Source organism: Balaenoptera ricei, chromosome 2, assembly GCF_028023285.1.
Source record: "Balaenoptera ricei isolate mBalRic1 chromosome 2, mBalRic1.hap2, whole genome shotgun sequence".
NCBI classification, from domain to species: Eukaryota; Metazoa; Chordata; class Mammalia; order Artiodactyla; family Balaenopteridae; genus Balaenoptera; species Balaenoptera ricei.
Window position 1 is genome coordinate 47,492,829 of NC_082640.1, and position 17,370 is coordinate 47,510,198.

The following is a 17,370-nucleotide window of genomic DNA, read 5'->3' on the forward strand; positions in this document are numbered from 1 at the left end:
GCTTAAATAATCGGTCCAAATCACATAGCAAACAAGTGTCAGCATAGGCATTTGAACTCACTACTCATTTAATGCCAGACCTTCCACTTCTCTCATAAATATTTGACATCCACTGTGGTCATTGTTCAGTCACCAAAATTATAATCTGGGAGGATATAGGATGGTACAGAAAAAACTTATGAAGTGAAAAAAGCAGGTTACAAAAAAAAAAGTGTCATCTTGCTTGGGCATCGTTAGAGGAAAATATCAGAACCCTTCAGACGCTGCTCCACCACTAAAGAATGGTTTGAACTGAGAAGAAATGTTATCCCACAAAAGTCACTGCAGGATTAGTGCCAGATACAAGGAGCATCTCTAGCATCCTGCCATCCATTCCTCTGCTTCTCACCCTGTGTCTCTTTTACCTGTCTCTTGCAAAACACCTTCTTCAGTAACCCCACTTCACTGTAACCCAGCTGAGGCCTGAGCTTCACCCTGGTCCACTTAGCTGGGGTCAGGGGCTAGAGTTCTATAACAGCTGATTCTACAAAACAGCAAATGGCTTACAGGAAAGCACTGCCCATCTAAGTAGTAATTCTATTTTTTGTAACTAAAAACCATAAATATGGAGAAAAAAGATGGGAAAGACTCACAACAAGGTATTAGCAGTGTTTAAACATACAACATTTGTCTTCTTTTGTTTGTTTCTCTATGTGTTCTAAGTTTTCTACAGTGGATATAAATTATTTCTGTACTAAGGGGAGAAAAGAGGCCAAACCATATAGGTCTAAAGTGGGTGATATTTGGAGACTAGAAAGAGAAAAAAAGTGTCCTTAGTGATGCTAAGGTATAGGAAACTCTTACCAAAGAAAGGTTAGCAGCTGAACAGCAGACCCCACCTGAAAGTTGCCAGGTGTGGAGCAAGACCTCGCCTTGAGGCTGTCAAAGCTGTATTGATGGAGATGCTAGTCATTGAGTGCCCTGTGACACTGTGCTGGACGAATGGCTCCTAGGATAAGGCAAGTCAGAGCAGAGAAGAAAGGCATGAGCTACACGGAATATAACGTATGGTTATAGAAGGCAAGAGACAGTGACCATAAAAGAGGAAACCAAAATGAAAATACGTGTTTCAAGCACTCAAGTGAGGAATGGGACAAGGAAAAGCAGGGATATTGCCTTGGTCTGAAAAATGGCAGTGGAGTTGCAGATAGGTGATGAAGGGGAGTGGGAGGTAAGATTTTCCATGCACAGAAAGATAAAGTGATGCCAAGGGAGATGAAGGAATGGAGAGATTTTTTAGGTCCATAGAAGATATAGTACATAGAAGAGTAAAGGAGCTGAAAGAAGGATGGTGGTGGAACCAAGGTAGGGTAGAAGAAGAAAAGACAAGTAACAGGAAAATGAGATACTGAGGACAAACATTTGGGCTTGAATAAAGCTAGCAAGAACACCCAGTCCAGAGTTAGGGAATGTTACCCCCTGCCATCTTATTTGCCTCTGATTCTCCCCACATCATAAGCTGCCGTGGACCTTCCTAACCACACACTGCCTGTGGCCTCTCTGGAGGCATGTGTTCATCTTGTATATCACTTGGTACAAGTTCCCCTATCACCTTGCTCGGCTGAAGAATAGATATTTCATTACTTTTCACTAATTACTTCATCAATTTTTTACAACTCCAACTAGACAGGAAGTTCTTGGAGATAGGGAGTTTGGGAACAGCTGACATTGTGATTGGACATCAGCAGTTTTAAGATGTGTCCACAAGTTTTCTAACACTCCTCAAATCCAGAGGAGGGGGCTATGTGTTCTCCCCTTGTATCTGAGCTGACCTTAGTGACTGGTGGACCAACAATGTGTGTGCCTGGGCTAGGACAAAATGAATGCTTTAGCTTTTGCTTTGTTTTCTTGGGATGCTCATCTTTGGAGCCCTGAGTGGCCAGGAAAGGAGTACAAGAAAGATGCTGTTAAGGAAGCTCAGGCCACATGGAATGACCAGGTGTTCCAGCTCATAGCCCCAGCTGAGGATGCAACAAGGAAGGACCAGCATCAAACATCACACGTGTGAGTGGGGAAGCCTCAGAGGTCACTCCAGCCTCTGCCACCATCAGACCTCGTTCTTGTGAAAGGCTGCTTGAGAACCACCCAGCTGAGCCCAGCCAACACTCAGAACCATGACGGATCATAATAAAATGTTGGTTGTGGTTTTATGTGAGTAAGTGTCAGGCTGAATCTGTCATACAGAAATAAATAACTGGAGCAGGCCTGGTTGGTTCTCAAAAAACATCACATTTACTTCAACAGCAGATAAGGGAAGGCAACAATGTCTTTTGATCTTTTTCTCCCTTTTTGTCTTACTCTCCATTATTTTCTGTTCCTTAGTCAGGCTCTCCTTATATCCTCAATCTCTCTCTCTCTCTCTCTGCAAATCCAGAATTTTCCCTGTAGAAGAGAGAGAGAGAGCCAGGGCTCTCTTCATACCTATAAAAGGCCACTTTTTTTTCTCTCTCTCTCTTTTGGTGTAAAAGAGCTCAAATTCTTTATTAAAAACAAAACAAAACAAAACCTCTTCCCATTTTCCTGTTCTTTACTGACTTTATTCCTCCTTCCCCAATGACCTTTGAGTCTTGTGTGTTCTTTTTAGGTTGTAAAAATTAAGAACAAGATACTCTACCAGTGATGATCTTGGCTATAACCTCACCCACATCTGGAAAGCACTGTTGTTTGGGCCACCTTCAGATCATCTTGCAGCTGCCCCACCCATCCGCTGCAGGAGTCCTGACTCACTTCCCCAGGCAGTACAGGGGGTCCGCAGGCAGCAGCTGCATCAGGAGCTTGAGTGGGAAGACAGCAAGCAGGGTGGTCAAAATGGCTGTGAGGATGCTGAGTGCAGCTTCAAAGGAGGTCTCATAGGAGGGATGCTCAGACCCTGTAACCTGGAGACCGGCCCGGCTCACCTTGCACGAAGAGGGAGTGAGGTCACTCAGCAGCTGATAAAGCATGGAGGCTGAGGGATGGGCAAAAACTAGACTAGAAAATCCCCCCACCCCTTATGTGGAAGGGCGTGCATTCCATCTGTGCTGCCCCTTGGGAGTAGCCTGCGCCCCTGCCTTGAGAGATCACCTGTGACAAGCCTAGGTGGGCGCACATGGACAGAGTGATGCCCCTGCACAAATTCATGGAATTCTGGAGGAGCACGGAGCTGTTCAGCAGAGGAATGAAGAAGCAACCCCCAGGAACGCCAAACACGCTGCTAAAAGGACCACGTGCAGGGTTGGCCCAGCACACTAGCCGCAGGCAAAGTAATATCATCTCAGGTCAAGGAGAAAACCCACAGCCCAAAATAGCCACCCTTCCCAGTTGCCGCTGGGTCTAAAATTATACCACTGAAGATTTATTCCTTTGCACACCTCACTTTCCCTGGGGGCCAGTCTGGGTGAGGGCAGGGACCCATGCACCCATATGTCTTCACATTAAGGTGTAAAACGCCTGACAGCTCCATGGAGTTACGTGGAGGTGGGAAAGGAAGGGAGGTGTTGAAAGGAGAGGAACAAGACAAAGGAAGTGTTGGTGAGGAATACCAAAAGGAAACTTCTCCTATTTCAGAGTTTTACCCAGAAGGAACCTAGCTGGAAGCTACATCATAAAACAAAGGCCTGAGCAATTTGCCAGTAAATCTGAACCATGCATGTAAACAATTCTAATCATTTATTCCTTGAAATGCCTTTATAATATATTATTATGCAGAGTTGCACATGCTTCTACTTCAAATTGCCTAAAGCAGGGGTGGGGGTGGGGTGGCGGAGGAGTAAACGAAAGAGCAATTAAAAAGTATAACAAGAGGGAACATGAGGAAATGGTATCTGCCTATCAGGCTAGAACACAAAAGGAAGCTACAGACAGGTAATCAGATCATCCTCAACCAAAGTCTCCACTTCTGGGGGAAGATGTCCTCAGAAATTCAGGCAAGGCCTCTGTTTCTATATAGAGAAGTTTGGTTAACCTTACCCTAGAAGAGTAAGCAGTAAACAAAATAAAAACAAATAATCACTATTGGAAATACACTTGCAGTCCACTGTTCCAACAACTACCACCTCCATCCTATTCTATCTTTAAAGCCCTTAAGAAATAGACCAAAATGTCAGAATGGTAACCCACCCCCCCTTTCTTAAGCCACCTCTTGAGCAGAAAGCTAAGTACATGGATGCCAGGGATGAGCTTTAGGCAGAGGCAAGGATACAAATAGGGAACAGAAGAAGGAAAAGAGTGAAAGGCAAGGAAAGAGAACAGAGTGCTGAGAAGGACAGGTTCCTGAAAGAATGAGCAACATGTTCACACTGTTTGGCTGTTTCTAAAGGGCTGCCACTTAACTTTACCTCCAGTCCTCCACACTCCATGAAGGAAGGAAGTTTTACTCCCATTTTTATGAATGAGAACACTTTGGATGAGAGAAATTCGCTGACTTGCCCAAGGTCATACAGCTGGGTATTTGGGGACTTGGGCAGGTCTTGAAAGCTGAGTCTAACTAAGTAAATCCCCTGCTCCTTCTACTCTAATAGTCTTTGGAGTTACCAAACCTAGGGATTCAAGAAATGTTTCTCCTGGGTCTGTGAGTAATGTACTGATGATTTCTGTAACTAAGATTTCCCTTCTTAACCTTTATTCATTCATTCACGCAGCAACGATTGAGTTTCAGCTAGCTCTGGGCATTGTTCTAGGAGCTGGAGTTCACCTTCATGGGTGAAGGGTTCTCCTTCCATTTATGTCACATAAACGACTCCTTGATAGTCAATCTCAACTGTCCCCTTTGCAGGGGGACAGTTGACCAGGCCACTTCAAGTGGCCCCTGGCATCCTTTCCTAGTGACTCTTATCTAATTTTCCCATAATACATAAGACACCTGAAACAATGTAAGTCCTATCTTTATCCACTATTTTACTGCTTGCCTTCTCTCTAGAAAACCAAGTCCTTCAGAGCAAGGACCTTCTCTTATTCAAAGCTGTCTCTCCAATGCTTTGAACAATTCCTGCCCATAATAGATGCTCAAGAAATATGTCTCCAATAAATGACATTGAAAATCAAGGAGAGCTTTTTCCAGTGCCTACTATATGTCCAAAGCAGTATGAGACTGTTTGCATCAATCATCCCATTTATTCAAGATTACACGTGCCAAAATAGAAAATATGTGAAGAAGATAGGGTTTTAATAATGGCAGAGAAAGTGCTTGGAAGAATTAAAGCTCAGTTTGAAATGCCTGTACCCTGTACCACTTAATGCAAGAACAAGGGCCATCTTGTGACATTAAAAGGTAACAAATTTAAAATGAATAAAAGGAAATACTTTTTAAAACAGCATATAATCTACCTGTGGAATTCACTGCCGCAGGATATTATTGAGGCAAATAGTCTAGCAAGATTCAAGAAAGGATTAGACATTTATATGAATAGGAATAATATTGGCAGTTACACTAACTAGGTTAAAAAGTTACAAGGCATGTCCGTCCTGGGCTCCAGGGCATAACTGCTCACCAGCTGGAGTGAGGAAGGAATTTCCCCTTGTGATAGAACATTGCATAATTGGCCAGATGCACAATGGCTGGTATTTTTGCAGTCTTCTGTAACAGAGGTAGAGACCGCTGCCCAGGGGAAGTTTCTGGAGAAGTCGGACCAATGACCTCTTAACATGGTTATTTCTGTCTTCGTGTTGTACAATTCTAAATAGAAGGTAGAGAGGACACATAAATTTTGGGGGATTTGTACCTGAAAATTATTCAACTGCAGAAAGCAGAAAGGGTAAAAATAATTTTCTTCTTCCTGATGATGAAAATATTTCACAGAATAAAATCTTACTCTAGCTGTAATCTTATTAGCAGCATAGCCAATAGTTCCAGGAGGCTACCTGTGCAACTCCAAACCTCAGCATGCTAGAGTCCTGGGAAAAGCTTATATAAGGGCATCATCCATCCATCTTTCATGTCCATCTAACACTATGCCTTCTGCATGTGCAGTTAACAAATATGTGTTTAATGAAAGTGCATTTTTGCAGGTGTGGTAAGCAAAGCTGTTCATAATGCAGTCCACTCACATTTTGAAGCTTTTCTCTTTGTTATAGAGTCAGGCACTTCCTTTGATTCTTAGTAATGCATATCCTCCTTTTTTTCTTCATCCTAACACGGAAAACCAAAAAGGCAGTTGTTAGCCGCATATTGGAATACAAGCATCCATAATAACATGTGAACATATTAAAGAAAACATCAAAACTAAATTATTCATTATACTAACTTACTTTACAAACCTTAGTTATCCAAGTGTAGATAAGACTCTAAGGAAACTGTATCAGTGTTTGAACGATTTAAGAAAGAATATCCCCCAAATTGTGGGACAAAGAACACTATGCAAGCCAAAACATAAAGGGGAATTTTAATTTAAATCCTCAAACCATCAGTGAACCCAAAAGATTTCAAAGTAGAATAAAAGTAGATAGATATGCAATAAAATGTTGTATAAATATTAATACGATGGGCTCTTGTTATCCGCGGATTCCTCATCTGCATGTTCAACCAAGCAAAATTTGATCCACAGTTAGATGAATCTGTGGATGCGGAACCTGCCGCTAGGGAAGACCAATTGTACTACATCATTTATACAAGGGACTTGAGCATCCGTGGATTTTGGTAACCTCGGAGGTCCAGGAACCAATCCCAGATGGATACTGAGAAACGACTGGAGAGAGAGAAACAGAGACAGACCATAGTTATCATTAGTATTTTCAAATATGTTCTCACACAAAATAAGTTAAGAACCACCGGTCTAGGACCCAGTCCACCAGAAAATTCTCAAGTCACGCTGGACAGAGTCTTTTCCATCTACGTACAAGAATTGCTCTCATTAATATTTGCTTCCTTAAGTTGGCAGAATAATATTACTTAGATTCTCTTAGTAAAAGATCAGACATGTTGAGGGGATATGGGGATATATGTATAGGAATAGCTGATTCACTTTGTTATACAGCAGAAACTAACACCATTGTAAAGCAATCATACTCCAACAAAGATGTTAAAAAAAAAAAAAAATGTAAGATCTAATTCCCATCCAGAGGAAAGACCTTACACATTTAAGTGTTGTTTCAGATAGCTACCTGTCATTTTATTAACTGGTGGAAGATGAGTCTTTTCAAGTTTGGCTGTTTTCTCTTGGTTTAAGCTTTCCTGTTTACTTTTTCATGTGATTATCATAAGAATAGAGCTTGTCAGATTTTTGTTTATTGGTGTTGGGTTTCTTTTAGGTTGGGGTGCTTTTTTCTTTCTTTCTTTCTTTTGTGGTTGATGATTGTTTTTTACTCAAAATTAACCACATAGCATGAGGAATTGCATGTTCTATAAGGTCTGTCATCAACCAGGATGGGGTTCAAATTTCACCCTAGCAGTGTTACTTTAGGTAAACAAATTCCTGTGACTCTCTTTCCCCATCTGTAAAATGGAGATATAATAAATTTGGCTTAATCTGGGGAGCAGATTAAAGGAGACATGACTACAAAGCATTTGACACATTGCCTTTTATATATTAAGCAGACAATAAATTTTATCTATTATTATAATTCTGCATATCTTGCCTGTGTATTTGTAAACATTAAGAGTGCATACCCTATTTCAATATTATTACAGCAGCTGCATAACAATGAATATCAAGAAAATATTTTATACTTCCATTTCCTGTTCTAACTATTATAAGCAATAGTTTGATGAACATTTTCGAGCATAATTTTTTTGGTACTGAGAATGGATTCCTAGAAGTAAAAATTAATTGGTCCTGGGTTATAAAAAACCTCATGGCTCTTGATACACATGGTCAAATGATTTTCCAAAAGGGTTTTGCCAACGTACCCTCATCTCAGCTATATAGAGTATCAGTTTCACTGCTCTTTGGTGAATAATGGGAATTACTATTTACCAGTAATAAAAAGAAAAAAAATTAAAATAATGAAAAGACTCTGTACAAGTAAGCCATTGTGTTTCCAGATCTAGGAAAAAAACATTCTCTGAATGGTACAAATTTCCATTCCTTCAACATCAGCAAGTTTCCGTCCAAGTGTTTTCTCAAAGTGTTATATTCAACCTCTCAGGAACTTTTCATCCTACAGTCACACACCTTGTAGTTTTCTGGCTGAGTGAAGTCACAGAGGGGAAGGAGCAGTTTCCTGGTTTCCTGCCAGCTGTCCAGTTGTCCCATGAAGACCAGCGATTCACTGCCTGCCACTGGCATGAAAACACTGCACACAGGACCATTCCCAGAGGAAATGGGACCTAATGAGACTCATACATAAATATTTTCTTGCAAAGTGGAATACTGTAGAATGACACAGCCCACATCTGACCACAAAACATGGAAGGTATAACCCAAGGAGGCATATCACCTGAGCCCTGAAAGGGATAATCTGAGGAGGAACAGTTGGTTTGTGCCGCTTTGCAAGAGACCTAAATAATAGCTGGTTTTGTGGCAAGAGAGAAAAAAAAAAGGAAAGAAAAGAAAAGAAAGAAAGAGAATACTTTGGCCTTTGGTAGTGAATTTACTACACGTGAGAGGTGAGGGATTGACAATGTTGAAATGGAAATTTTCTAACTCGAGGTGACCAAGTAGAGGCTTTTTCTTCCCTTTCCACATCAATGTCCTGCTGACCCCCTCTTTCTCTTTAAACAAATCTTGAGGAGCCCCAGAATTTCATTTGAAATCTATGTGGGCATTGTTCTAATAAGAAAGCATCTGACCACCCTCCACACCAAACTCTCCGATGAGAAATCTCTTTTAAGATGCTGTCACCTAGAAGGCTAGTTCAACGGCTTCTCCTGGCTCAGTTACAATGCAGTATTCACATAAAAGGCGCACATCACCGTTGGGCTCTTTCTACATTTATGGATGGTGTAGCGTTATTTATTAAATTCCAGAATCTGGTGTTGGTTAAATAGGCTAAAATGATTAGTGACTCCAAAGATGGAGACCATTGGCATGACATTTTATCCTGGCTCCATGGATGTCTGCACACCTGGGTATGAAGCACACCTAAAAGCAGGCAACAGGGTAGAAGGGATAAAGACTCAGCCTCCTATCGCTACTACCTGTGTGACCCTAATCAAGCAATGAACCTCTCTGGGCCTTTGCTGCTACTCTGTTAAATGGAGATAGTAACACCTGCCTTGCAGAGTTACGTGAGGAAAGCGCCAGCTCCCAGTACAGGGGAGATTTTTGATTTTTATGTCTACACACATGAGCGCACACACACGCATATGTGAATATGTGTGCGTGCACTTGAGTTTTTGAAAATCAATTACACCTCTCCATTTTTATAGCTCACAAGGTGAGTTTTGAAAAGTCAATCAGGAAAGGAAGGAAAGAAACAGATTTTCCTTTCCAACAAGAAAAAGCAATTAAACGTCAAATATGAACTGTTCCTGGGAGTAAATTTTTTTAATGGGTTAAAGGCTTGGCCATTATAGACCTCCGATATGTAATTTCTAAGAAAGGACCAGGTAATATTTTTTTTTAATTAAGTGGAAGATAAAACGCTAGAACCAGTGGATCCATTCAGAAACCACTTTTTTAGCCATTTTCAAGAGCTTCCCGATTGCATCATGCCTTTTAAGAGGCCCGATTTATTTAACAGCACTTTATTTTAAACCTTCATTTGTGAAAAGCATTGATTTATGATGGGCTGATTAAAGCAATGGTATCTTAAGCAATAATTATTTCAATTATTGGACTTTCACCAATGTGCATTATTCTGGCTTGCTCTCCATTCTTTCCCCATTTTGATTCACTATAAGACAATATGGTAGGTGACATAATTTTGAAAAATTCCTGTACAAATGTAACATGAGAAAGAAAGATATAGACAGATGGACCGCTGTACCCTTTTTGATGATGTGAAGGTATTGTATTTTAATATGCTCTGACAAACTTGAACAAGTCCCTGATGGGCTCCTACCCAATATCATTTGGATTGTTCAGAGCTCCAAGCCTGCTCTATTCTCCCTGGAGCACAGAGAAGTCATAGGAATGTACATACTAAAGATGACCCCTCGAAGCCTAGTACTTAGAATCTTGCCTTCTCTTTTCATGGACCTGGAGAAAACAGTTAAGCTCGCACTCAGATCTTTAACTCAATTCGAAATTAGCACTGATATAATGCAGACCAGATATTCTCTCCTGATCTGAGAGCCTGTCCTGTGGACCAGGCTGGTAAATAAAAAAGTGAAATTGGCCTGGAGTCATATGCTAGGGAATAGTGGCAACTTGGAAGGAACCCTATATAATGGGGGCAGCTGCTCCTGGGCCCCAGCTAATTGTCACCAGCTGTGGCCCAAACGGTCCCACATCTTTAGATTTTTCAAAAGAATCCAGAAATCCATATTGTTGTGTGAAGTTGAAGTTTCTCAGTTTCTAAAGGTTAGACAAGGACTGGCTAAATTTAGCCTGTAGGCCACCTCTGCTCTGCTTCCTAGTTGGTGCACAAGTGGTCAATCCATCTAGTTATTGGGGAGAAGATATGCCACACATTTTTTAAATTAACAAAGTATTTTTATTCCACTATTTCACAAACATTTAATGGAAATATATTATGTGCTAAGAACTACATGCTGGGCACTGGGAAAGCAAAAAGAAAGTAACACCTAGTATCTGCCATCAAGGAACTGACAGTCTAGCTTTCATGTATATGAACTATGAAGGACTTGGGGTTTAAAATTTTAAGAGGAAAAGCAACCTAACATTGGGGCTCAATCTATCACATTCCTTTTTTGTACATAGCTCCTTTGTTATCCTTCAGGTAAGTTAGTTTGTCCCTGTGTTCTGCTTTGAAGCTCTCTTTTAATTTCAGGACTACTCCCATGAATATTAAAGTCTACGTCACGCACATTCCCATTAAAACCCCCAACAGCAATTGGAAGGGAAAATTCCATTTGTACCTTGACAGTTTATCTCCATCAAATCAACTTTACAGATTTCTTAGTTTGGTGCTATTAATTAGACTCTTGCATTATTTGAATCTAGCTATTCTATGCTGCTGTAGTTTTTACGAGAGCTGATCAGCAAATGCTTTATGTATTAATCCCTCTGGAAAATCACCTTAATAACTTTTTTAACTTTTGGGGGGGAATTATAGAAGTCCCAAGACACAAATGAAAGTGTTTGGGTCCAGCCATTAGAATATTCAGTTTAGCACTTGAAAAATGATGCACCTAATTGCTTTACAGAAGAAAATCAGATCAAAGTTAAGATTTTTTCTTCTTAAACTCTGTAATTATTTCTCGGACTCCTACTTGAAATGCCTTAAAGTACTTCCATTGAAATGTATATGGGCTTTTTCCTCTCTTTCTTTTAAATATGCCTTGACTTTGCTGGGTCGCTTTTCATTGCCCTCTTTGATGGCACGACCTGAAAGGAAAGTCCTCAAACATCACCATCACTTGCATGGTATAGAAACAGACAAAACAGGTGGGGCGCGGGGCTAAGAGCCAGGCATTGCACCAATTTAAAAACAGCATTTGATATAGTCTGCAGCTCAAAAACAGGCAATTACGGGTGGTCTCATTTCCTTCTTTGCGTAGAATTCCCAGTCAACCCTTCGCATACAGATCCCCTTCCCATTCTCTTTTTCCCAGACCATCCCCATAGCAAGCTCATGTACGGCTTCTCAGGGAGCATTGAATCATGGGTAACATGCTCTGACTGCTGTGGGTACTGGACGTTGGGGCACATCTGACCCTTCTCATTTGCTTAACACAGCAGGCAATTCTTACAAGGTCACTGACTTTCTTAGTTGAAGCTACTTTGCTGATTCATCGCCAAACCCATTATTTGACAGATGAAGGATAAGAGACTGAGGGAAAGGAGGTGACTTGCCTGGGGTCACACAGCTGGCCACTGTGACTTCCGTCTAGTGCTCTCCCTGCTGCCACTCATGGCCATGGTACTGTACAAACCTCATCTCAAACAGAATTTTACTTAGGCTTCACAATAAAAACTAATGTATGATAAAAGCACAGATGGGCTCCTGCTTTGCGCCAAGAGCCTGCCCATCGCCAGAGACTCAACAATGAATGGGAAGCAGCTTAATCCTGATTCAATCACCTGCTGATGATTCGTCCCCCCTGAATTGATGCACAGAGCGATCATTGACTGAACACTGCCTAGACTGTAAAAGGAGGAACCTTAGAACTTTCTTCCCAACTTTTGTTTTACAGAGGAGGAAACTGAGGCCCCTAAAAACCTTAAGAGCTAATTCACACCAGAGGCAGGTCTAGAACCCATGATGCTGATCACTGAGCCATGTTCTCTTCACTCCCATGCATCCATCTAATTCAGAATGCAACCTAACTTGGGGGCCCAACCTATCACATGGATCACAGATATCTCCTTTGTTATCCTTCAGGTAAGTTAGTTTGTCAAGTGCTCTGCTTTGAAGCTCCTTTTTTTTCTTTTTTTAAAATTATTTATTTATTTATTTATGGCTGTGTTGGGTCTTCGTTTCTGTGCGAGGGCTTTCTCTAGTTGCGGCAAGCGGGGGCCACTCTTCATCGCGGTGCGCGGGCCTCTCACTATCGCGGCCTCTCTTGCTGCGGAGCACAGGCTCCAGACGCGCAGGCTCAGTAATTGTGGCTCACGGGCCTAGTTGCTCCGCGGCATGTGGGATCTTCCCAGACCGGGGCTCGAACCCCTGTCCCCTGCATTGGCAGGCAGATTCTCAACCACTGCACCACCAGGGAAGCCCCGAAGCTCCTTTTTAATTTGAGAACTAGTCCCATGAATACTAAAGTTCATGTAAGGTACATTCCATCAAAATCCCCAACAATTGGACAATGGTTCCTGGGACCCAGAGTTTAGCATGCAGTGACTGGCACAGTACACATGGGTCCCAAGGGGCAGAGATTGGGGACATCTCAGTAAAGAGGGGCAGATCATGAATAGAGCCTCCATTCCCAGCTAGGGGCTCTTGGGTTCTGCCAAGCTCTGGGCTTAAATGTGAAAACTGGACAGTACACAAAACAGCATGTACCCATAGCTCTGACATATTCAAGACAAACCCAGAGAAGTGGAGTGATAAGCCAATGTCCACTGAGACCCTGGGGTTAGTGTTTGTACCTTTACCAGACTAATGGGCTTTTTAGGCTTCCCATAGATATATTTAAAATAGTAGCTGCAGTTTATATATATTTTCAATGACCTTGTAAATCAACAGTATTCAGTAATCTTAGCTGAAACTACAAGTGGCTGCTGGACCCATTAAAGAAGAAGTAAGTTAGATCTTCTATTTTTTTAAATATGGTCTTCCAGGGAGCTGCCTCTGGACATAAGTACAGAAAATTAACACAATAAGTAAAGCATTATAGAACAGCTATTAACAGATTACACTAATAAAAACCAAATGGGGGCCTTAATGCTGCCCCTCTGGGAGAGAAGGACAGATAAAATAAACAACAGGAAAAGAATATGGAGTAAAGGAAATTGATTTTAAACAATAATAATACAGAAACCTCCCACCACGTTAAAAAAAATAAAAAAATCAGATCTCTAGCTTCACTTTGGGAAAGATAGAAAGAAATTTTCACTCTGCCTTGGTAAGACTTAAGTTTGATACTAATAAGCGTGTTCTCCAGGCTAACAAATTGGAAAAATGAAGACGTGCTGACAAGGAAGTTCTTAAATGCCAGGCACATGGCCACAAGGACTATTTACTGTAATATCAAAATGAGGAGCCCTTCCGGTCCCCTTCAGCAGAAGAGGAAATCTAAACATTTGGAACTCATGGTCTGTCACGGTAGGACGAAAAGTCGTTTCCAATGATACTTGGCATTCACAGCAAAGGCCACACCACACAGAGGAGGAGAAAGAGGAATAAGAGTTTCTATCTCCTTGGGAGGTGGTCAGGGGGATGTGTAGTTTAAGAACTGCACACACACACACACACACACCCGCCCCAGGTACAGCACTGCCTGTTGGCTAAATCCTAAAATCCTTGAGTGTGCTCGGGGTTAACTCTATGTAGAAATTTATAGTAGAGGAGGGTCTCTTCTTTCCATTTTGTTACCTATAACATGGCCCATATCCCTACCTTCAAACCTAGCCGGAAGCTAACAGTTCGTCTTTGTAAGTGCCTGCAAGTTGCCAAGTGTCCTCCAATATGCCTTACACATGTTGTCTCTCATTCCTGTATTACGCTTGCAAGGCAGGTAATGATCCACAATCAGAGTTGAAGAAATGAAGGGTCAGGGTGATCCAGAGACTAGTTCCATTTCCCACCTTGTAGACACTCATCCTTCTTCCTTCCCATAGGTAACCCCGGCAGGATCCCTAACTGTCGCTGTTACTCTTTTCCTCACTCTGTCTTCACATATTGTTCTAACCAGCTGAACCCATGCAGCCAATCCTTTTTTGCATGGCATTTGCAAAATCCCAGGTTATTTTTACTTTTCACTGGCAAAAAGTCAGCAAATTCAAATGAAATGATAATTTCTATGTGAGAAAAATAGTTTAGCATTTTCTTAAAATGCAAACTTAAAAAAAAAAGTCTTACACAAGACTCTAACTTTTAATTTGGCAGAAAATAGCCTGGTGGTTTCATGGGATAGACTAAGTAAAACAATAGTGGTTTAAATGTGTTGGTCTGAGAATTGAAGGTGAGCTTTACCACAGTGAAATGTGGGTGTTTAGACTAGAAAAGAAGCGTCAGTAGGTAAGTGATGGGGTTGTCTGTATGGAGATAGACCACTCGTGTATTAAAAGGGGAAGACAAAAAAAAAAAAAAAAAGGGGAAGACTTGTTCAATACTGGACAGAGAGGGGCTGGGAGGTATACAACGGAACCAGAGAACAGAAGGTTCAGGAAGGGAGGTTGAAATTTGAAGCCTTGAACACATTCCAAAAGCTGCAGCCCTTCAAAAATGCATCGTATTCAGGCCACCACACGTGGTAGTAAAATATTGGAGTCATTCCAAATAAAGAATATTTTAAATAATGTGGAAGTTTACTCTTTGGTAATAAGGGAAAAAAATGAAGAAATTATATAATTTGAAGGAAAGGGACAAAATTATCATTATCTGCAGACGATAAGATTTAATTAGATGGCTCAAAAGAATCCACTGGCAAACTCTTTGAATAAGAAACCAGTAAAGTGGGACAATAGAAAATAAAAAAGCAAAAATACAAAATAAAAATCACTTTCCTCAGAAAACAGTTATAAGATTTAATAGAGAAACTGTATTCACAATAGCAATGAATAAATTTGACACCATGCACATTGAAAAATACATGAAGAAACTACAACTTTAATAGGAGTTCACATGAAAAAATAAATGAGAAGGCATGCTTTACTTCTAAATGAGAAAACTCAGTATTAAAGACCTCAAATCCTCACACATTAATGTATCAATTGTCTTCTCTTACATTTTGAACTTGATGAGTTCTTATGGGATAACAAATAAGGAGGCATAACCCAGCAAACTAATTGTAATGAGAAAAAAAAAAAAAAACTTGCATTACTGGATATAATATAAGCATATTCTTAAATTGTGATAATAAAAATGGAGGGTTTTGGCAAAAAAAGTGATGAAGACAGAAAGATAATGAATAAAATTTTAAAATACAGAAATAGGCCCAATAACATACAACATTTAGATCAGTGAGGAAATAGATTCTTACCACACAGACCAAATACGAGACAGATTTAAATCTTTTAAAAAGAGCCACAAAAGCACTAGTAGGAAATATAGGTTAATATTTCTCTAACCCTGGGACGTGCCTTTCTGAACATAAAAGTAGAGGAAGAAAGACTAAACGAAAATAGTCATGTATTTAAATTCATAAACATATACATTAAAAATCCATTAACAATTAAAAATCAAGTGACAAAATGAAGAAATGCTTGCAATGGGCAATAGTGAAAGGGTTAACAAATTTAATATGCAAAGAACTTTTACAACTTTATATGCAAAGAACTAACACAATTGAAAAACTTAATAGAACTTCTACAACTTTAAATAAATAGAAATTAAAATAACAGACAAATAACATACACACAAAACAAGACAGCCAAGAAACATGAAGAAGTTAGCATCACAAATAACCAAGGAAATACAAATCACAGTAGGTTCTAAGTTTCTTATTTTAGTTTGGAAAGAATTAATGATGGTTTGTGAATTCTGTATTCTCATTCACTGCAGGTGGGAATATAAACTGGCATAAATACTTTGGAGGGCAACTCTGCAAATTTTAGCCCCAAAAAGCCTTTGACCCAGGAATTTCACTCACAGTAATTTCCAGAGGAACAGAGATCCATGCAAACATTTTCAAAAGGCAAAAAGTTACAAAGTTACACGAATATCTAACTAGAGGTCAAGTGAATTATGATACCTTCAAATAAGGAAATATGATGCCAGCATAAAAATCATGTTTTATAATAGTTTTAACAACATGAGCAAATATATATAAGGATTTGTCAGATGGGAAAACCAGATTCCAAAATAGTGGATGACAGCAGGGCGTCAGTCTTACGTTTCCAGCATACAAATATATGCATGTAAAAAAGGAGAGGAAAAAGATGAGAAAATGTATATCAACACGTTGACAATGATTATACACAAGCGGTGGGACTAGAGGCAATTTGTATTGACTTCTTTGTGCTTTTCCATAATTTCCAAATGTTCTGCGATGAACGTGTATTATTTCTGCAATCAAGAAAAACATTGTTTCATGTTTGTTTTAAATCCTAGCTGGCTGGAAGCGTGGAATTGTGAGGTAGGCTGCCGGGAGAGGATGCTGCAGGAGTATAAAGGGAACTTCTCAACCCCGTGAGTCTATGTCTTTACCTTATCCTGGCTTTTTTTTTTTTTTTTTTTTTTTTTGGCTCTTTTTTGTCAGTTCTCGGAAAGTTTGCAGCTTCCAACACCATTTTACATGCTCCTGCTGTGAGTGACAGAGCAGTGTCCCAACAATACTTAATGTATTTTGGGTCAGGGGCCCATGGGTCAGCAAGGTTATTAATAAACATCGCCTCTTGTTCTAATTTGGGTCCCTTCTCTCCTTCTTGTCTCTCCTCCTGCCCTGCTTTTCCTTTCACATCTCTTTCTGTCTGACCCTTTTCCCCTTCTCCCTGATCTCAAAGATTCGGCCTTCATTTTAGCTCGACTTCTGGCACTTTTACCGTAACACTTTTCCGATGTATTTGTTGGTCCTGTTAAGTGTTCATAGGGAATTTCATTTTTGAGGAAAGATTTCGTGTCCTAAATCGATTTGACATGGGCTGATATGATTCTCTGATCTGACATGCCTGGGAGATGGGGGGATAAGTCAAATCGAGGCAAATGTGGATGAGCAGGGGAAGGACCTTGTTTTTGAAAAAGAAT

At 40.4% G+C, this 17,370-nt stretch overlaps 1 protein-coding gene across 9 annotated transcripts in view; it reads right to left on the minus strand.

The window, feature by feature from the left end:
• Positions 1–2,247: 2,247 nt before the first annotated feature.
• LOC132359159 (uncharacterized) overlaps positions 2,248–17,370 on the minus strand; it is a 41,051-nt gene continuing 25,928 nt past the window's right edge. For 4 of the 9 annotated variants that reach the window (XR_009500745.1, XR_009500746.1, XR_009500741.1 and 1 more), the window contains 2 exons: positions 6,064–6,145; positions 5,120–5,692 (listed from right to left, as the gene is read on the minus strand). Coding sequence is in view for 1 of the 9 variants with exons in the window: in XM_059912577.1 (XP_059768560.1) it covers positions 16,370–16,692 (323 nt within the window). In the remaining 8 variants the exon portion in view is untranslated. Of the gene's footprint in view, positions 2,814–5,119; positions 5,693–6,063; positions 6,146–15,259; positions 16,693–17,370 lie in introns of those variants that run through there. The other 5 variants (XR_009500744.1, XR_009500743.1, XR_009500740.1 and 2 more) reach the window with 2 other exon arrangements.